The sequence below is a fragment of the Mercurialis annua genome, linkage group LG1-X, assembly GCF_937616625.2.
Source record: "Mercurialis annua linkage group LG1-X, ddMerAnnu1.2, whole genome shotgun sequence".
NCBI classification, from domain to species: Eukaryota; Viridiplantae; Streptophyta; class Magnoliopsida; order Malpighiales; family Euphorbiaceae; genus Mercurialis; species Mercurialis annua.
Window position 1 is genome coordinate 59,394,710 of NC_065570.1, and position 21,537 is coordinate 59,416,246.

General features: G+C 34.1%; 3 protein-coding genes across 4 annotated transcripts; 1 reads left to right on the plus strand and 2 right to left on the minus strand.

The window, feature by feature from the left end:
* The first annotated feature begins 1,745 nt into the window (after positions 1–1,745).
* Positions 1,746–5,201, plus strand: LOC126664870 (argininosuccinate lyase, chloroplastic). Its single transcript, XM_050357473.2, has 6 exons — positions 1,746–2,160; positions 2,574–2,954; positions 3,301–3,449; positions 3,874–4,165; positions 4,375–4,539; positions 4,631–5,201. Exons 1-6 carry the CDS (start codon positions 1,828–1,830, stop codon positions 4,892–4,894), a joined length of 1,584 nt encoding a protein of 527 aa, XP_050213430.1. The 5' UTR covers positions 1,746–1,827; the 3' UTR covers positions 4,895–5,201.
* Positions 5,202–6,052: 851 nt separating this feature from the next.
* LOC126664872 (kinesin-like protein KIN-4C) lies at positions 6,053–10,333 on the minus strand. The gene is made up of 12 exons (XM_050357476.2): positions 9,696–10,333; positions 9,383–9,502; positions 9,139–9,276; positions 8,953–9,033; positions 8,431–8,502; positions 8,215–8,314; positions 8,058–8,089; positions 7,891–7,964; positions 7,458–7,520; positions 7,153–7,294; positions 6,557–6,937; positions 6,053–6,439 (listed from the first exon to the last, which is right to left on the minus strand). The coding sequence occupies exons 1-12, from the start codon at positions 9,837–9,839 to the stop codon at positions 6,269–6,271; spliced, it is 1,518 nt and encodes a 505-aa protein (XP_050213433.1). The 5' UTR covers positions 9,840–10,333; the 3' UTR covers positions 6,053–6,268.
* A 1,757-nt stretch (positions 10,334–12,090) lies between these two features.
* Positions 12,091–20,991, minus strand: LOC126664865 (kinesin-like protein KIN-4C). Of its 2 annotated transcripts, none has more exons than XM_050357458.2 (28): positions 20,806–20,991; positions 20,551–20,699; positions 20,313–20,459; positions 20,064–20,216; positions 19,691–19,953; positions 19,315–19,493; positions 18,994–19,118; positions 18,641–18,677; positions 18,431–18,522; positions 18,237–18,353; positions 18,040–18,153; positions 17,841–17,924; positions 17,551–17,743; positions 17,294–17,394; positions 16,975–17,073; positions 16,735–16,848; positions 16,551–16,667; positions 16,386–16,466; positions 15,613–15,684; positions 15,414–15,507; positions 15,293–15,324; positions 15,089–15,174; positions 14,724–14,795; positions 14,392–14,619; positions 14,105–14,249; positions 13,925–13,999; positions 13,253–13,831; positions 12,091–12,795 (listed from the first exon to the last, which is right to left on the minus strand). In XM_050357458.2, the coding sequence occupies exons 2-28, from the start codon at positions 20,659–20,661 to the stop codon at positions 12,388–12,390; spliced, it is 3,918 nt and encodes a 1,305-aa protein (XP_050213415.1). In that variant the 5' UTR covers positions 20,662–20,699; positions 20,806–20,991; the 3' UTR covers positions 12,091–12,387. The 2 variants fall into 2 exon arrangements, with proteins under 2 accessions (XP_050213415.1, XP_050213416.1); XM_050357459.2 differs by having other exon boundaries at positions 20,551–20,713.
* Between the last annotated feature and the right edge of the window lie 546 nt (positions 20,992–21,537).

Below are 21,537 nucleotides of genomic sequence, written 5' to 3' on the forward strand. Positions count from 1 at the left end.
GTTAACTAGCAACAAAATAAATTCAGCATCAGTTTATAACGATTGTATTAATGATATATTCAAAATAAAATTTATTACAAGTTAACCAAAAGTTTACCCAATGTTAACCATTAATTAAAGTTCTCATTTTATGCTAAAAACATATAGCTAACAAAATCAAAATATATTACAATCTGAAATCATACGCTGTATTGCAATTATGGTATAATGATTAACTAGTAACAAAAAAAAATTCAGCAACAGTTTACTAACCATTTTATTAATGATATACTTAAAATAAAATTTATTACAAGTTAACCAACGGTTTATCTAATATTAACCATTGGTTAACCAATATCTAATATATTGCAAACATAAATAGATATTCTCATAAACATTTCTTCAAACAGCAAAAGTGCAGGCTGTGCAACACGAAAAAATCGAACCACCACCACATCACCATCGTCGTTCACAAAAGAAAAATAGAAAATGACCGCAACACCAAAAAATGTATTACAAATTAACTATCAGTTAACCTAATGTTAACCATTAGTTAACCAACACTTAAAACATTACACATATATAACGTCCTATTCTCATAAGCATTTTTTTCATCTTCATTCAGTAAAAACTTTGCTGGTAATACACAAAGAACCTGCCCAAAAAATAATTATCTACATTAAATAAACACTAAATTTAACCTTGAAATCAGGACATGCTGTTGCACACTAAGACAAAGTTTAAGTTAGAGTTCAAAACTCAAGAACCCAACAAAACTCAAGACCACCATCAGAGAAAATTTAAATCGTTTTTTTCAAAAATTAAAATTATTGGTTCACCATTAGTAAACCATTGGTTAACCAAAATCTCCCTTCGCATTGATTTCCAAGTACCAGGTCTTTCTCTTCCACTCGCAGCTACTTTTCCACCACTGCTGGAAATTCATCAGCTCCGGCGAAGCAACAGCCTACACAAAGCAAACAAATCAAACAATAAACATGCCATAATTTTCAACTAACTTGAAAATTAATATTCCAATACTTTAAAAGTAATGACACACACTATAGACTAGAGATGAAATGCATCAGATCTAGCATAATACAAATCAAAAACAGCAAACTACAAACCATAAGAACGGAGCTACAGAAAATCAAACAATAAGTAGGCAATAATATTAAAAATTAAAGATAAACTAAAAGAAAAATGATCGAACCTGAGCAATAAACAGAGAGAACCCGCTGGATTATTGATGCATGAAGACAAAGTGAAGCTCCGGCGAAGCAACGAAGTGTCGATTTCTTCATTTTTTGCAGGGGGGTTTTAGGAGGCTGACCTAGTTGAAACCATTCTGAATTCAAATTATGAAAAACTACTGAAATGGGAAGTTTGAAAGAAATGGAAACTGGAGTTTGAATGGAGAAAAGGAAGGTGAAAATCTCGCAAGAATCACGACATACAATCTCTCAGATTTTGGAACCGTATTTTTCTCATTTTGAAAGTATAAAAATTGAATTTAGAAAGGTTAAAAATCGAATAATAAGAGATGAAATGACAAATCTCAAGTTTCAAACTTAGGGTGGTAATTATCTAATTAATTTGGGCTAATCCCGTAATCCCTCTAAAAAAGTCAATCCAAATTGGCTTAAAACTGAAACATTTAGGGCTTATTAGGCTCAGAACTATTCAAGGCTTGTTTGGCACAGAACTATACAGAGGTTGTGTGGGCCAACTTAAATGAGCCCAAAATGTAAAACCCACAAACAGACATGAACTACTGACTTTGCGTGACTGCCAAAACTAAAAGTTCGCTAAACACTGCCCACTTCGATTCTGTAGCTCTCGCCGGAAATGAAATCATACTCTCAATTTGTGTCTTCTTCTCAATACCCACTTCAGTTTTGCTCACCTAGAACCACATTAAACTCGTATATACCCTTTGTTTCTTCAGTGTCTAGCAGTAGTCTAACAAAGGGCAGGGTTGAGGGTTTATGCATCACTAGAGCCATGACCGGTTCATCAAACGAAACTAACAATAAAGAGACCAAGTTATGGGGTGGAAGGTTTGAGAAGAGTGTTACTGATATTGTTGAGAAATTTACTGAGTCTATTTCCTTTGATAAGCACCTTTATAAGCATGATATTATGGGTAGCAAGGCTCACGCTTCAATGCTCTGCCAACAGGTTCTTCTTTCATCTATTATTTGTTTCCTTTGAAAAATATTACAAGTATGATATATCTTTGTTTGGTTGCTGAGAAAATTGGTTTTGAGCAAAGGAAAATATACTTTTTAGTGTAAATTTACTTTGGCTTTTGCCTTAGTCACTTAATTTTCTTGTAAATATACTTTTCAGTGTAAACCCACAATGCAATGTATGTAAATTTGTTAACATTTAACTGAATTAGTGGGATCGGTTATTGCTGCTGATTGTATATGGTACTACTTTTATCCCTTGACTCGTTAATTTTTCATGTGAATTCAGTAAAAGGTGTAAAATTCCCAAGCAGTGCATTGTTAACTTTTTGATGATTTAGATAGAACGGTCACTATGCCTTTTTATGAAATGCACATGGCGTAATGCGTTTGTCTTTGTAGGGATTGATGAGTGCCAGTGATAAGGATAGCATTTTACAAGGTCTCGACGAGATCCAAAAATGCATTGAAGCGGGTGAGTTTGTGTGGAGGACAGATAGGGAGGATGTTCACATGAATATTGAGGCTGCACTTACTGATATGATTGGCGAGCCAGCAAAAAAACTGCATACTGCTCGGAGCAGAAATGATCAGGTCTTGACTGATTTTCGCCTATGGTGTCGCGATGCTATTGATAGAATCATTGTATCCATCAAACATCTACAAGTTGCGTTGGTGACTTTGGCTTTGGATAATGAGGGGTTAATAGTTCCTGGCTATACGCATTTGCAAAGAGCACAGCCGGTTTTATTGTCACATCTTCTGTTGGCTTATGTTGAGCAGGTACTTCGCTGTCTATCCCCACATTATCATATTTCCTAATTTTTTACTGGTTGATATGGTTGAGATTTGACTTCCTTCTGAGCTAAGGAAGCATATTTTAAATTTCATATTTCTTAGACCTAAACTCAGAATAGATGTATTAACTATGTTCACTGGCTAGAAAACAAAATAATGCTAAACATTAATTCCAAGTTGCAGTTTGAAACTTCATCTGTTGTTACCAACATTATATTTGTGACATCTCTTCTGGATTCTACGTATAGACAATAAGTTTAGCTCTTAACTTTGTTTATAGTACTCTTGGTGTCTCCGTAGATGATAAATTTTCAATGGCACTGTCTTGTAGCTTGAACGTGATGCCAGCCGTTTACACGATTGTAGAGTAAGGCTGAATTTCTGCCCCTTGGGTGCATGTGCATTGGCAGGCACTGGTCTACCTATTGATAGGTTTATGACTTCCGATGCTCTGGGATTCACTGCTCCAATGAGGAACAGGTATCTGCATAATCTTTTATATTTGAATATTTTAAGATACAAATTTGACAAAAACATAAATATCATTTGCTTCCCTATTTTTACCGGTAATCAAAGAATATACTGTTGATTTCCAATCACTTGACCAAATTAGTTTGGTTACCTCTATTGTTCTAGCTTCTGATTTATCAGTCCAAATGAATATCCTAGTTTATTTATTCATGTAATGTAACTGTAATGCACATCGTGGAAAATGCTTTTAATAAGGCAACACTCTCCGCACGGTGCTATATGTGATATCAGTTATTTTTGCTCCCAACTGCGGTACATGGCCATTACATACGGTTTATCATTTTTATCATATTTCCTCTCAGCTTATGTACTGCACCTAATTAATGATATTTTCATCCTTGGAATAGTTGGTTATGTTTCGTTGTTTTTACAGTATTGATGCAGTATCAGACCGTGATTTCGTCTTGGAGTTTCTTTCTGCTAACTCCATCACAGCCGTTCATCTTTCTCGGTTGGGTGAAGAATGGGTATTGTGGGCTTCAGAGGAGTTTGGATTTATCACTCCTAGTGATTCTGTTTCCACCGGAAGTAGCATTATGCCTCAGAAGAAAAATCCTGATCCTATGGAACTTGTTCGAGGAAAATCTGCTAGAGTCATTGGAGACTTGGTTACACTTCTCACACTATGCAAAGGACTTCCGCTTGCTTATAATCGCGATTTGCAGGTGCACAATTAATTAACTGTTGAAATGCAGTAAAGAAATATGTCAAATAAAATAATGGGATATTTCTAGTCACAGATCTTTTGCTTTTCCGGTCCATTGCTCTTCCTCTTAAATTATCTATCCTAATCAATATATATATTTGGATTCTACTGTCTATTGTATTTATTCTGAAGATGCTGGAGTTTGATTTAATTCTATTTCCATGACAGGAAGATAAGGAACCTGTGTTTGACAGCGTGAAGACTATAATAGGGATGCTTGAAGTTTCAGCTGAGTTTGCACAGAACATCACCTTTAATACTGTAAAAATTCAAAAGGCGCTGCCAGCTGGCTTTCTCGACGCCACGACACTTGCTGATTATCTTGTTAAAAAGGCAAGTCATGAATCCCATTGTTTATGAGAGCGTATATTTTCTCCGGTTTTCAAGTTTTCCACATGATTGACCCATCTAAATTTTTCTGCAGGGAATGCCTTTCAGGACTTCGCACGATGTCGTGGGAAGATCCGTCGCCTTGTGTCTTTCAAAAAGCTGTCAGCTTCAGGATCTAAGTCTTGACGAAATGAGAAGTTTAAGTCCTGTTTTCGAGGACGATGTATATGAATATCTTGGAGTTGAAAATGCTGTTAAGAAATTTGGTTCGTACGGTTCCACTGGGTCGGCTTGTGTTGCCGATCAACTCGACTATTGGGTCACGAAACTTGAAATTAGCAGAAGCAGAACCCACTAGCAAACAGTGTTGGAGAATACAAATGGAGTTATTATCAAGACTTGAAGATCCCATCTGAGGACTTGGAAGGCTGTGTCATTTTAGACTCAGCAACTGGTTGATGCAGAGTTTTAATAAACACTTAAGATGAGAGCATCACCAACAAGAGGCTGGTACAATTTTCAGAAATTAAGTGATTATGCAGTTCTGAACATCAATTTTGTGTTGCAGTAGAAGCATTTAACATCTGGTGACATTTATGTATTTTTCCATCTATTTTATATTTATCTGTCTCGCTGACTGCCCAATATAATCATTTGTTGTTGAATGAACTGTCCAACAAATTTTGAAAACCCCGATCCAAAAATTGAATCAAACAATTTATTTGAATAAAATCAAATTATATTTATTTTGGTTAACACATACATATGTATATATTAATATATACTTCAGTTATTAGATGTAATTAGGTCGATGCCGGTGCGTTTTGCGGATGATATTGAATAATTTTATATTTAATTTAATTATTTTTTTTATAATGAGATGTATATTTCAATTAAATTTATAAATTTCATCAAATTTTTAGTTTACATTAAATAATTTAACTTAATATAAATTGAATTTTATCACTTATTAACATTATACAGTTAAATTTGTGACTAAACTTAAAAAAAATCATAGTTAATAATTTTTAAATATTATTAATACATTAATAACTCTTCAAAATTTATAGCTTTAAACTTTTGAAATTATAATAATTAAAATTTAATTAATTAAACTTAGAATTTAATTTTAAATACATTTTGTTTTTGAACCTATAAATATTAATAATATATATTAAAACTTTTGAAATGATTTAACTTACAAACACAAATAAAAGCTTTTCAAATTTCATAATCATCAAAATTATAAAATTCTTTAAGTTTAAATTTTTATTAGTTAATTAAATTTTAAATGTTTTTCATATTTTGTAACATAAAATAATATAAAAAATCTTTTAATCTCACAATTACATTTGTTAATTTTATATAATGTTATTTTATTAATAGGAAAGAGCACCTAAACTAGATTGGAAGCAGACGTTTTTCTGGTTGTTTTTTTTTTAGCAAAGATAGAGCAAATACCATAATGAAAAAAATGAAAATCTAGAGAGCATTGATGAATTATTTACCTAATGAATGACAGTCCTGAAAATTCCCTTCAAAATTTCAATATATTGGGGAACTATGTATTACACATCTCAACTTTCAAATGTAAAAGTTATTGCAGTTCCAATCATTTGAACATTCTGTAGCCTATGGAGCTCAGCTCCTGGGCAGGAAAACCATGTGTTTGTGATTTACAACAACATACCAGTTTTAGTAGATGAATTTATTCTATTTAAGTTTCTATGTTTCAGACTGCTGACCTTTTAGCCCTCGTTAACCTCGTAGGTTTAACTGTCACAGCCATATTAGTCCTCTCAGCAGTTTCTGGTATTAGAGAAGATGATTCTGCCATGTCAAGCTGAGAAACTTGTTTGCGCCCTCGCGTTTTCTTTCCAGGCTTTTTTGGACTTGGATTTACCTACAATGACGTAAGATTAAAGATATTCCATTAGCTCAATGTTAAAGTAAACGAAAAAATGGCAAGACAACAAGCAAATGAACAGAGCCACAGAGGAGAAGAGTTGACAGGAATTACCACTGCATTTCCAATTTCAGATAAAGGCTTCCTTCTTGGTAAATTATCATTATCCATATCAGAAGCTTGAGGCACAGCAATGCCTTTCTCTGTTTCTGTGTTGCCTAAACTTTGCGCTGTATCTATAGCCACCTCCTGTTGAAGTGAGTCATCTTTTCTGTTTTTGCACTTAGAGGCTGTACACCCACATCCTGTACCACAGGAGCCAAAAGCAGCCAGGCACTCGCATTTCGAGGTCTTGCAAAGAGATCTTTTACTGCAAGAGCAGCACACTCGTTCTGTAGATTTCCCCAACACTACATTGTTTCCCCCAGAATCTTCTGACTGAAATGAGTAATAACTACTACTTCCAGAAGAAACACAAGGTTTAACAGGATCCACCTGGCCAACAAATGTCGCTGCTGAATCAATTCCCTATTTTTATGATTAACAGGCAACGCTAAATAATATCCATCTCTGCACTATGACGAGTCTATGGCAGTTTCTCTTCCATTAAAGCTACATCATATCATCAAAGCTCTAGTAGCATACAACTAAGGGTTGGGAGTTGGGAAGATCAGGAGAAGCAAGAAATAACAACCAGATAATGCACTTACATCTAGCCTTTTCATATGAACTTTTGCCTTTGGTATTCCTAGTTGATTAACCACATTACTTAGCTTGAAAACTTCTTCTTTCAGCTCTCTTAACTCTGATTCCCTCACCATGCAGTCCGCTTCTTTCTGCTGCAACTGGCATCTAAAAAGAAGAGAAAAGAAGAAGGTCCGATAAGACTTTGCAGAATTTGGTAGTCAGTTAACATGGAGGAATGTGCAGCAACAGGCATCATGTATAACATTACTAAGAAGATTGTAATTTCCATTTTGGTCGCTATGAAAAAAGCTTCAGCAACTTATCTTACCTGAAATTTTCTTCCCTCAGCATCTCTGCTTCTTCCTCGTACTTTAGGACCTCATCTGCCATCCTAGCCAAATGCATTGCTTAAATCAATTTAAATATAAACTACAAGTACAACTAGATAATAAAATCACCATCCACTTAAAAATTCAATTAAAGAAATCTTCAAAACCCCAAATTAAAAGGCTATGGAGAAGTAACATGCTTAAAAGTCAGTACCACTGTAAAGAGAAATGGTATACAATAGGAACGGGTATGACTATATACACTCCTCCTAAAGTGTATTTCTATCTTTTCATTAATACATGAATGGAGTGTAAGAAACCTTTTCTGAAGTGCATTCAGTCTTTCCCAATAGGAACTAAGTAGATAACCAAGAAACTTTGGACTTGAATTACACCATATTTTAATCTTTAAAAGTTACAAGAGCGGCTTACTCTTCCATTTGACGTTCATAGTCAGCGCGTATATCTTCCACCCTTGCATCAATTTTAAGCTCAAGCTCTATGCCCTGAACCAACATGTCCAATATATAGTTACACAACACCTCATTGATTACGGATCAGCATGTCCAAACAAATATATTATTGGGACATTTGCATACCTGGACTCCAGGATTCTGGCTGCTTTTAGCATCTGTATGAGATTAAGAAAAAAAGAAAGAAAGAAAAACGTCAATAAAACAAAGTTGAGAAAACAAACACTCACGATGTGTCTCTCACTCATACACGCACATAAAGAAGGAACATAAGACACTATACCTTGACCAGAAGTTCTGTGAGATGAAGCCTTTCGGGATTCTAAAAGGTCTTTTAGTCGCTTAGTAGCCATTGATGCTTCTTCTGTCTTTCGCTGCAATACCTGATGTTTAACAATACAAGAAACTAAAGAGATGATTCTCTATCCAATATCTTGATGCATTTAAAAAGAGACATCAAACATGAGTCGGGAACTTATGAAGGTACTTTTCAACATACCAGTTTCTGCTTCTCATTCAAGGCTAGCAACTTACGCAATTCATAGTCTTTCCTCCTATGATCTTTCTTGAGCTGTTCATAGAAAGTACATACTTGTTAGTACATTACTTCAAAGAAATTTGATAGCTATCTTGAACTTTTTAAAACTTTCTTCTTTATATATGAACCAAAACTTTCTTGAGCACCAATATAGAATAAGTGAATAACGATGCATCTGTAGAAATGATAGAAGAGTTAGAAAATGTTAAAATTCATAAAACGCTGCTCAGATTCCTCAGACTAGTTTTGTAATGCAAAACATAGACTGAAACAGAGTTATAATGTTTATGTTAAAATGCAAAAATTAGGCAGAAGTGTGAAAAGAACAGGCAAATATTAAAAAAATGATTAGAGCTCAATAAACATGAAAATTGATTGAACCTTCCCAAAGTATTGAGTAACTCCAGCCATATTTACAAACACCAAATCTGATATAATGATAATAATAGTAGCAAAGGTAATAAACAAGTGCACATAGAATACCTGAAGAACTTGTTTTTCCAGTGAAGCCCTGGATAGCCTGGACTGCACAGACTCTAACTTCATCTTGCAAAGAAGTTGAACCTAAAAGAGGCGAAGGAAAACAGATAAATGAAAGCTAATAAGAATAAGATATTAATTAATGTATGAACACCATATCTTATGTATAGTATAGCTAAAACAAGTAACCTTATGAGCCTTTAATCTCTGAATTTCATTTAAAGTTGCCTCACCACCACCACCATTTTTTTTCTTTTGTGATGACGAGATTTGTTTTTGTGCAGATAGCTGTGAGAATACACTTAGTTTCTTCCTCAACTGCGTAACCTGAATAAATAAAAGAAGCTAATCCATCATATTTATGACAATCCTTATGATACCATTTACTCCATAAATATCACTGAAAATAATGTGAATTAAATATGAGATGTACCTGTTCTTCGAGAGCAATAAATTTCTGAGAATTAATGCTATCATCATCATCTTCCTTGTGCTTCTCAATTGAATTTGGTGAAACAGTAGCTAGTTTGTTCTTCATATCCTCAATTTCCCTCTGATTAATTCACACTATTAAAACTAATTTTTAATTTCACACAACAGAAACTATAAAATCTCTACCAAATCTAAATATGCATATAAACAATCATAAACTCAAATAGCTAAAAAAATCAAAAAAAAAAGTAACATTACAAAAACAAAATAATCAAACAATGAAACTATAGAAATAAAAGAACGGTAAGTAGTACCTTGAGAGCTTCATTTTCTTTCTCCAAAACATCAGCTCTATTGTCACAATGCGGTTGCTGCTGTTCATCCTCGTGTATGGCGGACTTTGGTGAAGAATCGGCGATGCTGCTTCGGTTAGATCGTCGATTATTTGGCTTCTTCATTTCGAATATTGAGAGGCTGGAGATCTGATAGCGTGCAACGTTCTTGATTTTTGAAAAAATAGTAACGCCAGTTCAAACGATTTTTGAATTATGTTTCTCGTTTTTCTTTCCCTCTTCACGCTCCAGTTATTGCTCGTCCATTTTAGGCCTTCTTCTTGGGCTCAGGCCTAAACGGGATCGCCTGATATGCAGTGTATGTCGTTTAGAGAGCCCCGTTATGTTATTACTTATTTAGACAAAACATGGTAATAACCAAATGGCTAATTGACTGAAAAAATCCCGACTTTTGTTTTAGTTTTCAATTCCACCCCGATGTATCAATTTTTTCAATTATACCCTATTTTGTATTTTTGGTTTTCAATTGCACCCTGATACATTAAATTGAACTCTTTTCATTTGGTTAATATTTAAAATAGGTCCTTCATCTTTATTAAAAAACTTAAAAATCCTTTGATGTTATAAATTATACCAAAAAAACCATCTTCTCTACAAATCAAAAAAATATTAAATTTAAATTAATTAAAAAAATAAAACAGAGCCAACAGGAGGACGTTTCCTTACAACAACACCAACTCCACCATTCTTCAAATTTAAGTCAGCATCAAAATTCAAAGATCCCATGTACAATAACATCAAAATTTAAGTCAGAAATGTACAGAACTGGAGCAAACAAAAGGAACCTTTTCTTTTAAACACAATTGTCACTATTATAAACATTAGTTTCTCTACTATATTCTGTTTTGACCTGCCACCGCCACCAAACCCGCCACTACCGCCATTTAAGCCGTTCTTGCCCCGGCCGTGGCGGAGGCGGGGAGAAGAAGGGGGAGAAGGAATAGTTGTTCCGGCAATTACAGTTACAGATCGGCCATTGCCAAGGCGGCTGTAACCGTGCATTGAATTTAAAGAAAAGAAATTTACTAAAAAGCTAAAGTAAGTGGAAAAAAATGAGATGGGTAATTCGAGAAATAAAAAAGATTGGATTTTGAAAGGTGAAAGAGAATGAATTAAGAATTTATTTGAATTTTATTTAAATTTAAGGATTTGTTTGAATTTAGCCGAATGAAAAAAAGTACGTACTAATCCTTAAATGTATTTGTTTTATATATTTTAGTCCTTACAATAATAATTCATTTAATATTTTTAATTCAGGGTGCAATTGAAAACTAAAAAATCAAAATAGGGTATAATTGAAAAAATTGCTACGTCGGGGTGGAATTGAAAACTAAAACAAAGATCAGTATTTTCTCAGTCTATTAGCCTAACCAAATCATATATTTCTAAAAGCAAAACTACTCACGTATTTGTGAGATTAGAGTTGTTATTTATACAAAAAAAAAAACTCGCAAATATGCGAGTACTGAGTAGTTTTGCTTTTAGAAATATACGATTTGCTCTTTTTTTTTATTTCTTTTTTTTCCGCAGATACTATTTAATTCTCTAATTTCTTTTTCATAATTTGATTTTGCTGCAATCAAACCTAATATCATTCAACAAACATCTGCTTTTTCTTGTCAGCCGTCGACAATCTACTTCCTCCTACCAGCTGACGATCATTTCGCTTCTTCCAATTATCATCCTCATCTACAGCCGACTGGTCTTCCTTTTCCAGATTCAGCGAGTCAATATGACAATTGTTTCTTTAGATCTGCGAATCAACTGCCGTCTTGTTCATCTTCACGAATCGCAAACAATATTTTTCAAAAAAAAAACTTTGGCCCAGTACTTTTGAGAATATTTTGCCTTTTTATGATATTTGTCAAAAAAACTCTTTTTAAAATTAGAATCCTATACTGAAAATTTGATTATATTATTGATTGGACTTAAAATCGAAAGGAAATTTGTTTGAAATACTCGTTTTTATCTTTTGTTTGCATAAAGTAATCTTTTGTTTTAGAAACCATCTACAACTCTTTTTAAATATCGTTTTAGAAACTATTATAAGAAATGGTTGCACAATGTGTTTTTAGAAATCGTTTGATTTTTTTTAATATTATTTAAATAGATATTTTTTGAAAAACTGCTGCAACTTGTCCTTTAAACAGTCTAAAACTGTTTGCAACTGTTTCTTAAAAAATACACTGGGACGGAATTTGGAGTAGAAAATCGAATTTAATTTTTCAATTAAATGTTTTCAGTCATTGATAAAAAAAATAACAATGACTGATGTTCATAAATAGATAACATGTGTTTTTTCCATATATTATCTGATCTGAACCATTTTGTTTGATGGAAAAATTTGAACACTTAATTAGCAGATATAACTCAAATGAGCATGCTTGATCTGATTTATACCCATTGAGAAATGAGCAGGAAAACAACAATTAAGTGGTCTGAACCACCATAAAAGATGGTAAAAAAGAACTAAATAATCATTTCTAATCTAAGCCTGTCTTCCATGGATTTCTTGAAAGAAATCAATTTCAGATTTTACCTACATAATCCCTACATTCTTTTACTCCAATGAACCAACCCACCAAAACAACAATCTTCAGTAATAATTAAGTGTCATCTGTCAGGACTGAGGACATACACATGTCAGAGTTAGCTAGCGCCCATAGTTTTCCTTCTCCTCCGATGTTTTCGGAGGTCGGGCAGGACTTCTCAGAGGAAGTACCACATTTTCCTTGTTAACTACGTCATTGGATGATTGATCGGCATTCCTCTCTCTTAAGAGGGCACTGCTATTTGATGATGCAGCCGATTGCATAGACCTTGGTAACTTCAAGGGCACGTTACTTGCTTCAGTTGCACCATTGTTTTCTGGCTTTACGCTGTTAGATGCGGCTGATAGCATCGCCCTAGGTAACCTCAAAGGTATAATATCAGCTTCACCTGCATTATTTTCTGCCTTTACTGGTTGTTGTGTGGACGAGGGAGGAGCTACTGGGATAAGCTGAACAGTTGATTTTCGCCATTTCTTCCTCTGGTTACCCTTTGCTGCGTTAGATTTGACCTGCAGTTTTGAACCATAAATTACAAAACAACGAGATTATAAATTACTCCAAGATAAAAATATCCAGAATAATGATGGTTCATAATTTCTGTTTCTTTAAACATGAAACCGACCTAGTAAAAATATCAATTCACCTCCTAAATTTACATGCGATGGACAATTAACATCCAAATTAACTATTTTATCAATTAGACAATTCGTTTAAAATTTGAAAATAGCTGTAGGGGGCTAATTGACAAAAAAAATTGGGTTTATTGATGAAAATTTGGACTAGTTGATAAAAATAAAAGTTCAGAAATTAATTAATGAGAATTTTAAATTTTGGTGTTAATTGTCCATTGCGTACAAGTTCCACGAGTAAATTAAGATTTACTTCAATGCGACTATCATAGAATAACTTTGCCTAATATAAATAGGAATATTTCGTTCAGATGTCAGATAATGCAAATGGACATACCAGTGTATTGCCTATGTCTGACAAAGCTTTCCTTCTGACCGTACCATCGACATTGTTTTCAGGAGGCTTCTCAACCAGTGCACTCTGAAGCAACATTGCACCATGAGAAGCAAGATTTTGATTCTTTTCTGTCTCGTCATGGCTTGAGGCAGTGCCAGCGGATTCAGCCTCCCCATCCGACTTTGAAAGACAATCCTCCCTGTTAGAGCATTTACTAGGCACACAACCGCAAGATGGCCCACAGTTTCCATCAGCTGCTCGGCACTGGCACTTCATTGTCTTGCATGACGAGTATTTGCTACAAGTGCAACATACACTAGATGCAGTTTTACCTGCATGTTCAGCCACAGCAATAAATCCGTCACCAGCTGAATCCATTTTACAGCTTTCTGGATCATTGATATCTCCCACATTTGGACTGACTCCACCTTTGGAAATTCTTTTCTTGGTTCTCCTTTTCACAGGCCGGGCTGATTCATCTGCCACCCATTCACTGTCAACATCATCAACATTTCCCTCTGATTGTTCTGATTCAGATGTATCCATATCTTCCAATACTAAGAAAGAACTTCGATACCCCTAGCAAAAAGACATATATATATACACATACAGGTAAATACATACAGCCATGCACACATATCACTGTTGTTCAAGTTGGACAAGGAAAGTTACCTGCTTGCGCAATTCATACTTGTGGCCCCCAAATTCAGATTCACTTCTTGTGGAGTAGTTCTTCAATGCTGAATTCTGGTATTCTCAAAATTTAAAGTATATTAGAAATTTATGTTTCCATCTTTCTACTCCATTGTCAGCTAAGGGTATTTTATTGTGAAATTGACTCTAGGTACGAACCTGTGATTTCACTTGATTAATGAGTTCCGCCTTCTGCATTTCCAAATGCCTAGCCAAAGAACTGACTTTCACTACCTTTTCCTTCAAATCTCTTATTTCACCATCTTTCTCTCTGCAGTCAACTTCCTTCTCTCGTAATAGGCACCTTACGAAATCAAAAGAGAGTCAGCCCAGTTCATCAGAAACACAGTTTTAAATAAGACATGACTCTGATCACTAGTGCATCTAACTTTCACGTGATCTTAGGAAAAAAAGATAGAGGGATGAGTAGCAGAATGAAAAGGCACCTGGAAGAGGATGCTAGATTAAATAAGTAGTTCATTGCATTTTTTGCATCAGCAAGAGATCGAATTTGATTCCAGCGACCTCTGCCACTAAATACACGTTCCCGCTCTTCTGCTTCTGACAACTGTGAAGCCATAGAAACCAAGGTGCTAGAAGTAGCAGCAAGCATATTTTCAAGTGCATATATCCGTGAATTTCGTGCGCCAGGAGACATTGTGGATGGAGAATCACTGCATGTGATGTACTTTAGTATCAAAACACTGACTGAGATTAACAATAACAAAAATATCTATCTATGCTACAGGAGTAGGAAAACGCAAGAAAAAAGACTTACCTTAAATTAGTTTGTTTAAGAATTGCTGTTTCTTCTTTTAGTTTTGCAATCTCCTTGGCCATTCTAGCCCGCCTACAGTAACGAGAACCATTATAAAATTTAAAAAACCATACGAAACCAAAAACATCAAGTAGCATGAAACAGAAAGAGATACAGATGCATCTAGTTGAATGACACAAATTAGAAAGAGGTCTAAATTCAGAACCTTTAAAAACTGAAACAAATACTCTCAATCATTAATCAAATTAAACCCAACCATATGCCTAATTTCAAACAAGAAATAATACTTTTTAGTTTTTATTGCCTCAATGAGATAGAACTCTCTAACTGATTAGCAAAGTTAAATGGTGCATAGCAGGACTCACTCTTCCATCTGACGCTCATACTCAGTTCGCACTTCATGTACTCGCACAGTGACTTCAAGCTCATGCTCGATAGCTTGCATCAGTGCCTTTACATGAAAACATGTCAATAATAGAAACAAATTGCAGGACCACCGAGTAACCAAATCTCCAGCAATTAATCATTACAAGCAAGCAAAATACACATTGTATAATTGTAAGAAATACCTGTAGTCCAGGACCCTTGCCATTTCCAACACCTGCATTAAATGAATGAATCACAGGCTGTTAGAAATTAATTTATTAACTATGAAAAAGAAATGAAGTGTGTGAGGAGTAATTTTCTCACTCGAACTTTCACGTGAGGAAGCCTTCCGAGATTCTAAAAGCTCCTTGAGCCTTTTAGTGGCCATAGCAGCTTCTTCCGTCTTTCTTTGCAGAACCTAAAGCAAAGATGAAGAAAAGGACGGAGCACATCAATTTACTATTTTCTGCAGCTTCTTCGGAAAGAAATTCAGCATTGTCAAAGGAAGATGCACATGAATTACCATTTTCTGCCGCTGATTTAAAGCTAGTAGCTTGTGCAGCTCATACTCATTCCTTCTTCCCTCTTTCTTTAGCTGTTAAATCAAGGAACGAAATTCAGAATAAAAAAGAAGAAGTAAACACGTATTCAGACTAAAACTCTAAAAATATCTAAGAAAAAGAAAAGCGTGAATTTTAAGAATATTCAGTGTTGTGACAGAATTAACTGCATACATGGAAATGATATTAAAAAAATCAATCAAACTAAAAAACTATCCTAGATAGCCACATAGAAGTCCACGTTAAGATTAATCTCTGCTGAATTATTAAAAAAATCTTTAGAAATCAGCTACCAAAATTTAACACAGAATTCTAAACACCCTCTAAAATTTATATTAAAATACAGAATTGAAGATTAAAGCAAGTCATAGTGATAAACTTATATCTTACAAGAATCATTATTATAAAAGAAAGTCATAGTGATAAACTTATATCTTCACTTTTCCAAAGGATGAGCTTTAGAAAGCAACAACTCTGCCGGCTTTGTTGGCTATGAATGCCAATTGAACTATAACATTAGCATGGTATTGGAAACTGCAAATAATTGTCCACTTTCTGTACAAAAACTTGTTTTTGCATCATCCAACATGTATTTTTACCACAAAAGCAACTATTGCATTTTTAAGAGTTTTATAATTATACACAAGTTAGCCCTTAAACCATAAAAACAAAGCAATATCCCTACAATACCTGAACAAATCAAATATACTGCATGCATTTCTTTTCTTTCACTAACCTGAAGAACTTCTTTTTCACGTGATGCCTTCCATATCCGAAACTGCTCAGACTCTTGCTTGATCTTCTGCTGCAGTTGAACCTACATGCCATAACATGGCAATAAATTAAAGATTATAATTCAAATTAAAGTGTACATTAATCTCTTCATAAAACAAAAGAGCACCTTATTTGTCTTTATTCTCTGAATCTCATCTTGAAGTCGTCTTGCCGCCTCGTCACTCTTCTGTTTTTGTCTTAATAATTGAGATTGAGCATCTTGTTTCTTCTTCAACTCTGCAACCTGCCCAGCATAACATGAATGTCAACAAATATTGCAACTAAAAGAAAGAAGGTAATGTAGAACTCACTTGTGCCTCAAGGAGAGTCAACTTCTGGAGATAATTCTCCTTCAACTTCTGAGCACCATCATCAGAAGTAGAGGATATGTTTGCAAGATTACATCTCAAATCATCAATCTCTTTCTGCAAAATAACAACAGAAGTTAAACCAGATACAATTGTAAACGGTAAACAAACATTAACATCTCAAATCATCAATCTCTTTCTGCCAAATAACATAGTAACCAGTAAAATAAATATTGCCCAAACCTGTAAAGCTCTCTTTTCTTTTTCCAAATCATGCACTTTCTTCTCATAGTGTTGCTTAAGAACTGAAGTGTCAGCACTTGTAAAATTCTTCATTTCGGCCTTCAACGATCAAAAGAAAGAAGAAAAAACATAAACAGAAGGCATTACTCATAATAAATTATTATTCACAATTAATCAAATAATTCATCAAAAGAATTTCTTAAGAGTTGCACATGAGTGAAGAGACTATGTTGATCGAGAACTTCATGTCCATATTGATAATATTTATGAAAAAAAAAAAAAAATATGAAATATCACGGGAATTTTTTGGCATGTTTACCTCCTTCTCTTCAAGTTTTCTATCCAATTCTTTCAGTTCCATATCCAATCTTTCCTGAAGAGAAGAATGTTCAAGCTCCTTTTCCTCATCTTCAACATTATCTGGAGATAAATCAAAAGATAAGGTACTCATAAACCATGTAAGCAAAATACAAACATGAATTTAAAGCTACTTAAGTGCTCTGCCCGCCCTACGCTAAAATAACAAGAAACAAATACAAGCCATAAATTTAAAAATTAAAGCTTCGAGAATATTACCTGAAATATCCACAGCTTTTAGATCAGAGTTAGATAATATTTCATCATCATTTTTGCAGTGTAACCCATCATCATCTGAGTCAACACTATCAACAAATCGACCACGCTTTCTGTTGGACAAGCGTTTAGAGCGCAACAGTTCCCCTTCTAATTCTTGAATTTTTGAGACATAAGTTTTCATCAGATCAAATTCCTGCAGTATTTTTAAACTTTACATCAGCAAAACTCTACAAATCAAAATCACTAGGACAATGCAAATATCACAAGAACAAAGAATCACTTCAGTTTACCTGATTTTGATTAGATTCAATCTCATCCCAAGATTTACCATGACGAGCTGATTCGATTTGCAGTAGCAGTTTGTCCTTTTCAACCTAAATAATAGATGGAGAACCAGTTACATGAATACATTTCTCAGTCCAGCTTAAACATAAAAAATAACAACCAGAAACGAATCAAAACTGCTGAAACATGAAAACAAAGAGTAACCTGAGCATTTACAGCACTTTGTGATAAGTGCTCACAAGTGATTCGTCGTTCTTGAAGCACTCTTTGCAGTTCTGCATTACTTTCTTCTAGCAAAGACACCTTTTGTTTGAGAATCTGGAACAAAAAGTGCACCTATTCAGATATTGAACCAATTAATGCGCCAGCAATTTACTTCTTTATCTTTATCTACATCACACCTGAAGTTCATCAAATGGTGCACTGGCGTCCCCACGGTAAAACACTAGTTCAGCCTGCAGTTGCTCAATTTGACTCCTCATTCTTTGAATCTGAGTTGTCATTGGATCTCGGTTCACCTTAAAATAAGTGAAGATTAGATTCATGAACAGAAATAGTGCAAGCAGAGGCCAAAATGCTAATGAACCAAACTTACTACTGCTTTATTCTGAATGTTGCGGGCACGATTTGCATATTTTAATGTGTTCAAAGTTTCTTCAGCATTTGAGTCAGCAGGACTGACACATGCTATAACATTGATGACAAAATTTGAAAAACAAAAAGGGTCAGATTTCTTTATGAAGCAATATTTGAACAGTACAAAGAAGAACTAAATGTTAATACATTAATTTGAAAAACGCCATACCAATCATCACTGTTTTGCTGTTCCCTCCCAGAGAATCCTTCAAATTGAAATTCCAACATTAATGAGAAGAAAGCCTTAATTTAACATAGCTAAATAAATAATATCGGGCTTTTAAGTATGATTTCCTAGTGATTCGTGTCTCAAGTAGCATCACTCTATTCTCTAATAATTATATGTACTCCTAACTTTTCGACATTTAGATACAGGTAAAGCTATTTTGTAGTGATCATCAATCGTTAAACTACAATGCACACTGCACATCTAATTTTTAAACAGGTCTGTTCTGATGAAATATAGGAATGGTGTTAAATCACTTTTAAAACGAGCATGGGAATAATGAACTAGAGATGAACCTGTAGCAAGCGAGTCAGCTTGCTGTCGCGGTATGGAATATGGCCTCCTTCTTTCCTCTTCTTTTCATCTCCCAAAGCACTTATTACATTGCCAAGAGCTAGTAAGCCCTTATTGATGGAAACGCCTAAACAATGCAGTTGTAGAATTAAAATAAAGCAAGCAACAGGAAACTTGTAAAGTAAAAGGGTTTCCAACTATAACTCAAACTCGTTTCTATTGGCCATTAAAAACTTAAATTTCTGATCCTTAATCACAATACATAGAGAAAATGCTAATTTTCGTTAAAGTATATAACCATAACGGATAAATAATAGAATTACCTTCTTTAAATCGCATGCCATCTGCACCAGTTCGTTTTGCACGTTCAGAACCAGCAAGGTCCACTAAATGTAGTTTTGCACATAAGATGTCATCACCATAATCATCATTAATTGCTTCATTTGTGCAATTGCGAAGTTTCTTTTGCTCCATAGTAATCGTGAAAATAGCATGTGAACGACTGGAAAACAAACATTAAATGATAAGAGAAACTTTGGACCTTTCAAAACTGAAATCCTTTTGACAATGTTGCATATTAAACAAACTGAAAGAGAAGCTTATCAAAACCTCATCATAAAGAAAGTCAAAAAAAACTATGAAATATTGCAATTACCAAGACAAAAAAGAAGGAATCGCAAGATGAAAAGATACTTATACCTTGATTGACTATTCATGTTAGTACTTCCAGTGGCCCTAGACAAGGAACCACGAGACAAATAAGAAGCCATCTCTTCTTTAGTTCTAACTTCTGCTTCAGTAACACCAGCAAGTGTAATTCCACCATTCACCGTTTCTCGAATTTGAATTGGAACTCTAGCAGGCACTGGTGAAACCTTCAAAGTATTTGATGGTGCCCCTTCCCCTTTAAAACAAGCTCCTAAATTCGGGTCAAGTAAATCAAACACCTCTTCCTTGAATATCTGTCAAATCCCAAACAGTCTAAACATTTAACAACTCTTAACATAACCAGCTCGTTACATGAGCACAAACTATAATAAAGTAACAACAATAAGGATGGTTTATTAAATACCTCAATAAATGAGACTCGAATGAGGAACTCAGTTGAATCTTTCAAAGAATCAACTTTTTGGAATATAGTTTCCATTACTTTGGGTATAATACCAGAGTTACATCCTTCTCCGCCATAGTTGGTTCCCATTGTGTATGTTTTTCCGGAGCCAGTCTAATTCAAAATGAAGTAAAAATATCAAACACTTACAACTCATTTAATTTTTTCAATAATATCCATTGTATTTAACCAAGTAAAAATAATTGAAACCTGGCCATAGGCAAGAACTGTAGCATTATAGCCATGGAAAAGAGCATCAACAAGTGGAGCAACACAGTCGTTGTATATTGAAGAAGAAATCGGTCCCGTGCTTCCATAAACATAATCATAAGTGAAGAAATGCGGTCCGATTTGAACCTAATTTTCAATTAAAATTGAAAATTAAATCTCTAAGGTAATCAAATATTAACAGAGAAATTAAAAACAAAAAAGGAAATGATCGAAATACCTGAGGCTCTCCAGGAACTATACTGATGCAATCGGTAGCACCGTTGAACAGCTCATTAGTAATCAAAGGACGAATATTAACTGCAACTCTAACACACTCTCCACCGTCCATCTCTCTTTGAACCAATTAATCCGTTTCAAAATCGAAACCTACGTAAATAAACCTGAAACGTATTAAAAAAAACAAAAAAAACTGATACATCGAACGAAAACATTTCGAAATGGAGATCCGAAAGATCTGTAATATTGAGAATACCTAAGTGATGGAGATGATGAAATCTGATTCTATTGTTTCGAATTTTTTTTCTGGTTTTGCTGGTTTTGTGTGTTGAGGGTGTGGTTTGGTTGATGTTTGTTTTTGAAATGGAATAGAGAGAGAGATAGAGAGGTGGCTACGAGATTTGAATTGGGGGTGGGGATTAAAGGCGCTTTCAGGTCCGAATTCAAATTTTGTGTTTGCCTTGCGCTGTGTGGGGATAGGTCACGTGAGGTGCTCGTGGGGTTTAGCTATAACGGCTACATATGGGTGACTTTTTTCTTTCGGGGGTTAAATATTTTGTAGGTTACCGAACCATTAATTTTTTTCAAAAAGTTTACCCAATTTTAATTTATTTCAAAAAAGTTACTGAACTCTTAATTTATTTCAAAAAAAATATAGAATTTTAATTTATTTCAAAAAGGTTACTGAATTTTCAATTTATTGCAAAAAGAATACCGAACTTTCATTTATTTCTAAAAAATTATTAAATATTAATTTTTTTATCATTCAAAATTTGATAAAAATCTTAAGTGAACCAAACATCAATATATCATTCAAAATTTGAATGAACAAGAAAATCTAGATGACAATATTTGAAGGCACCTTTAATAAATTATTGTTCTAAGCATAATTCAAAAATGTATTTATATGAGTATAAAATATATGTTTAATTTTATTAAACTAAATGTGACTGTATACATTTATATGTCTAATATTAAATTATAAGTT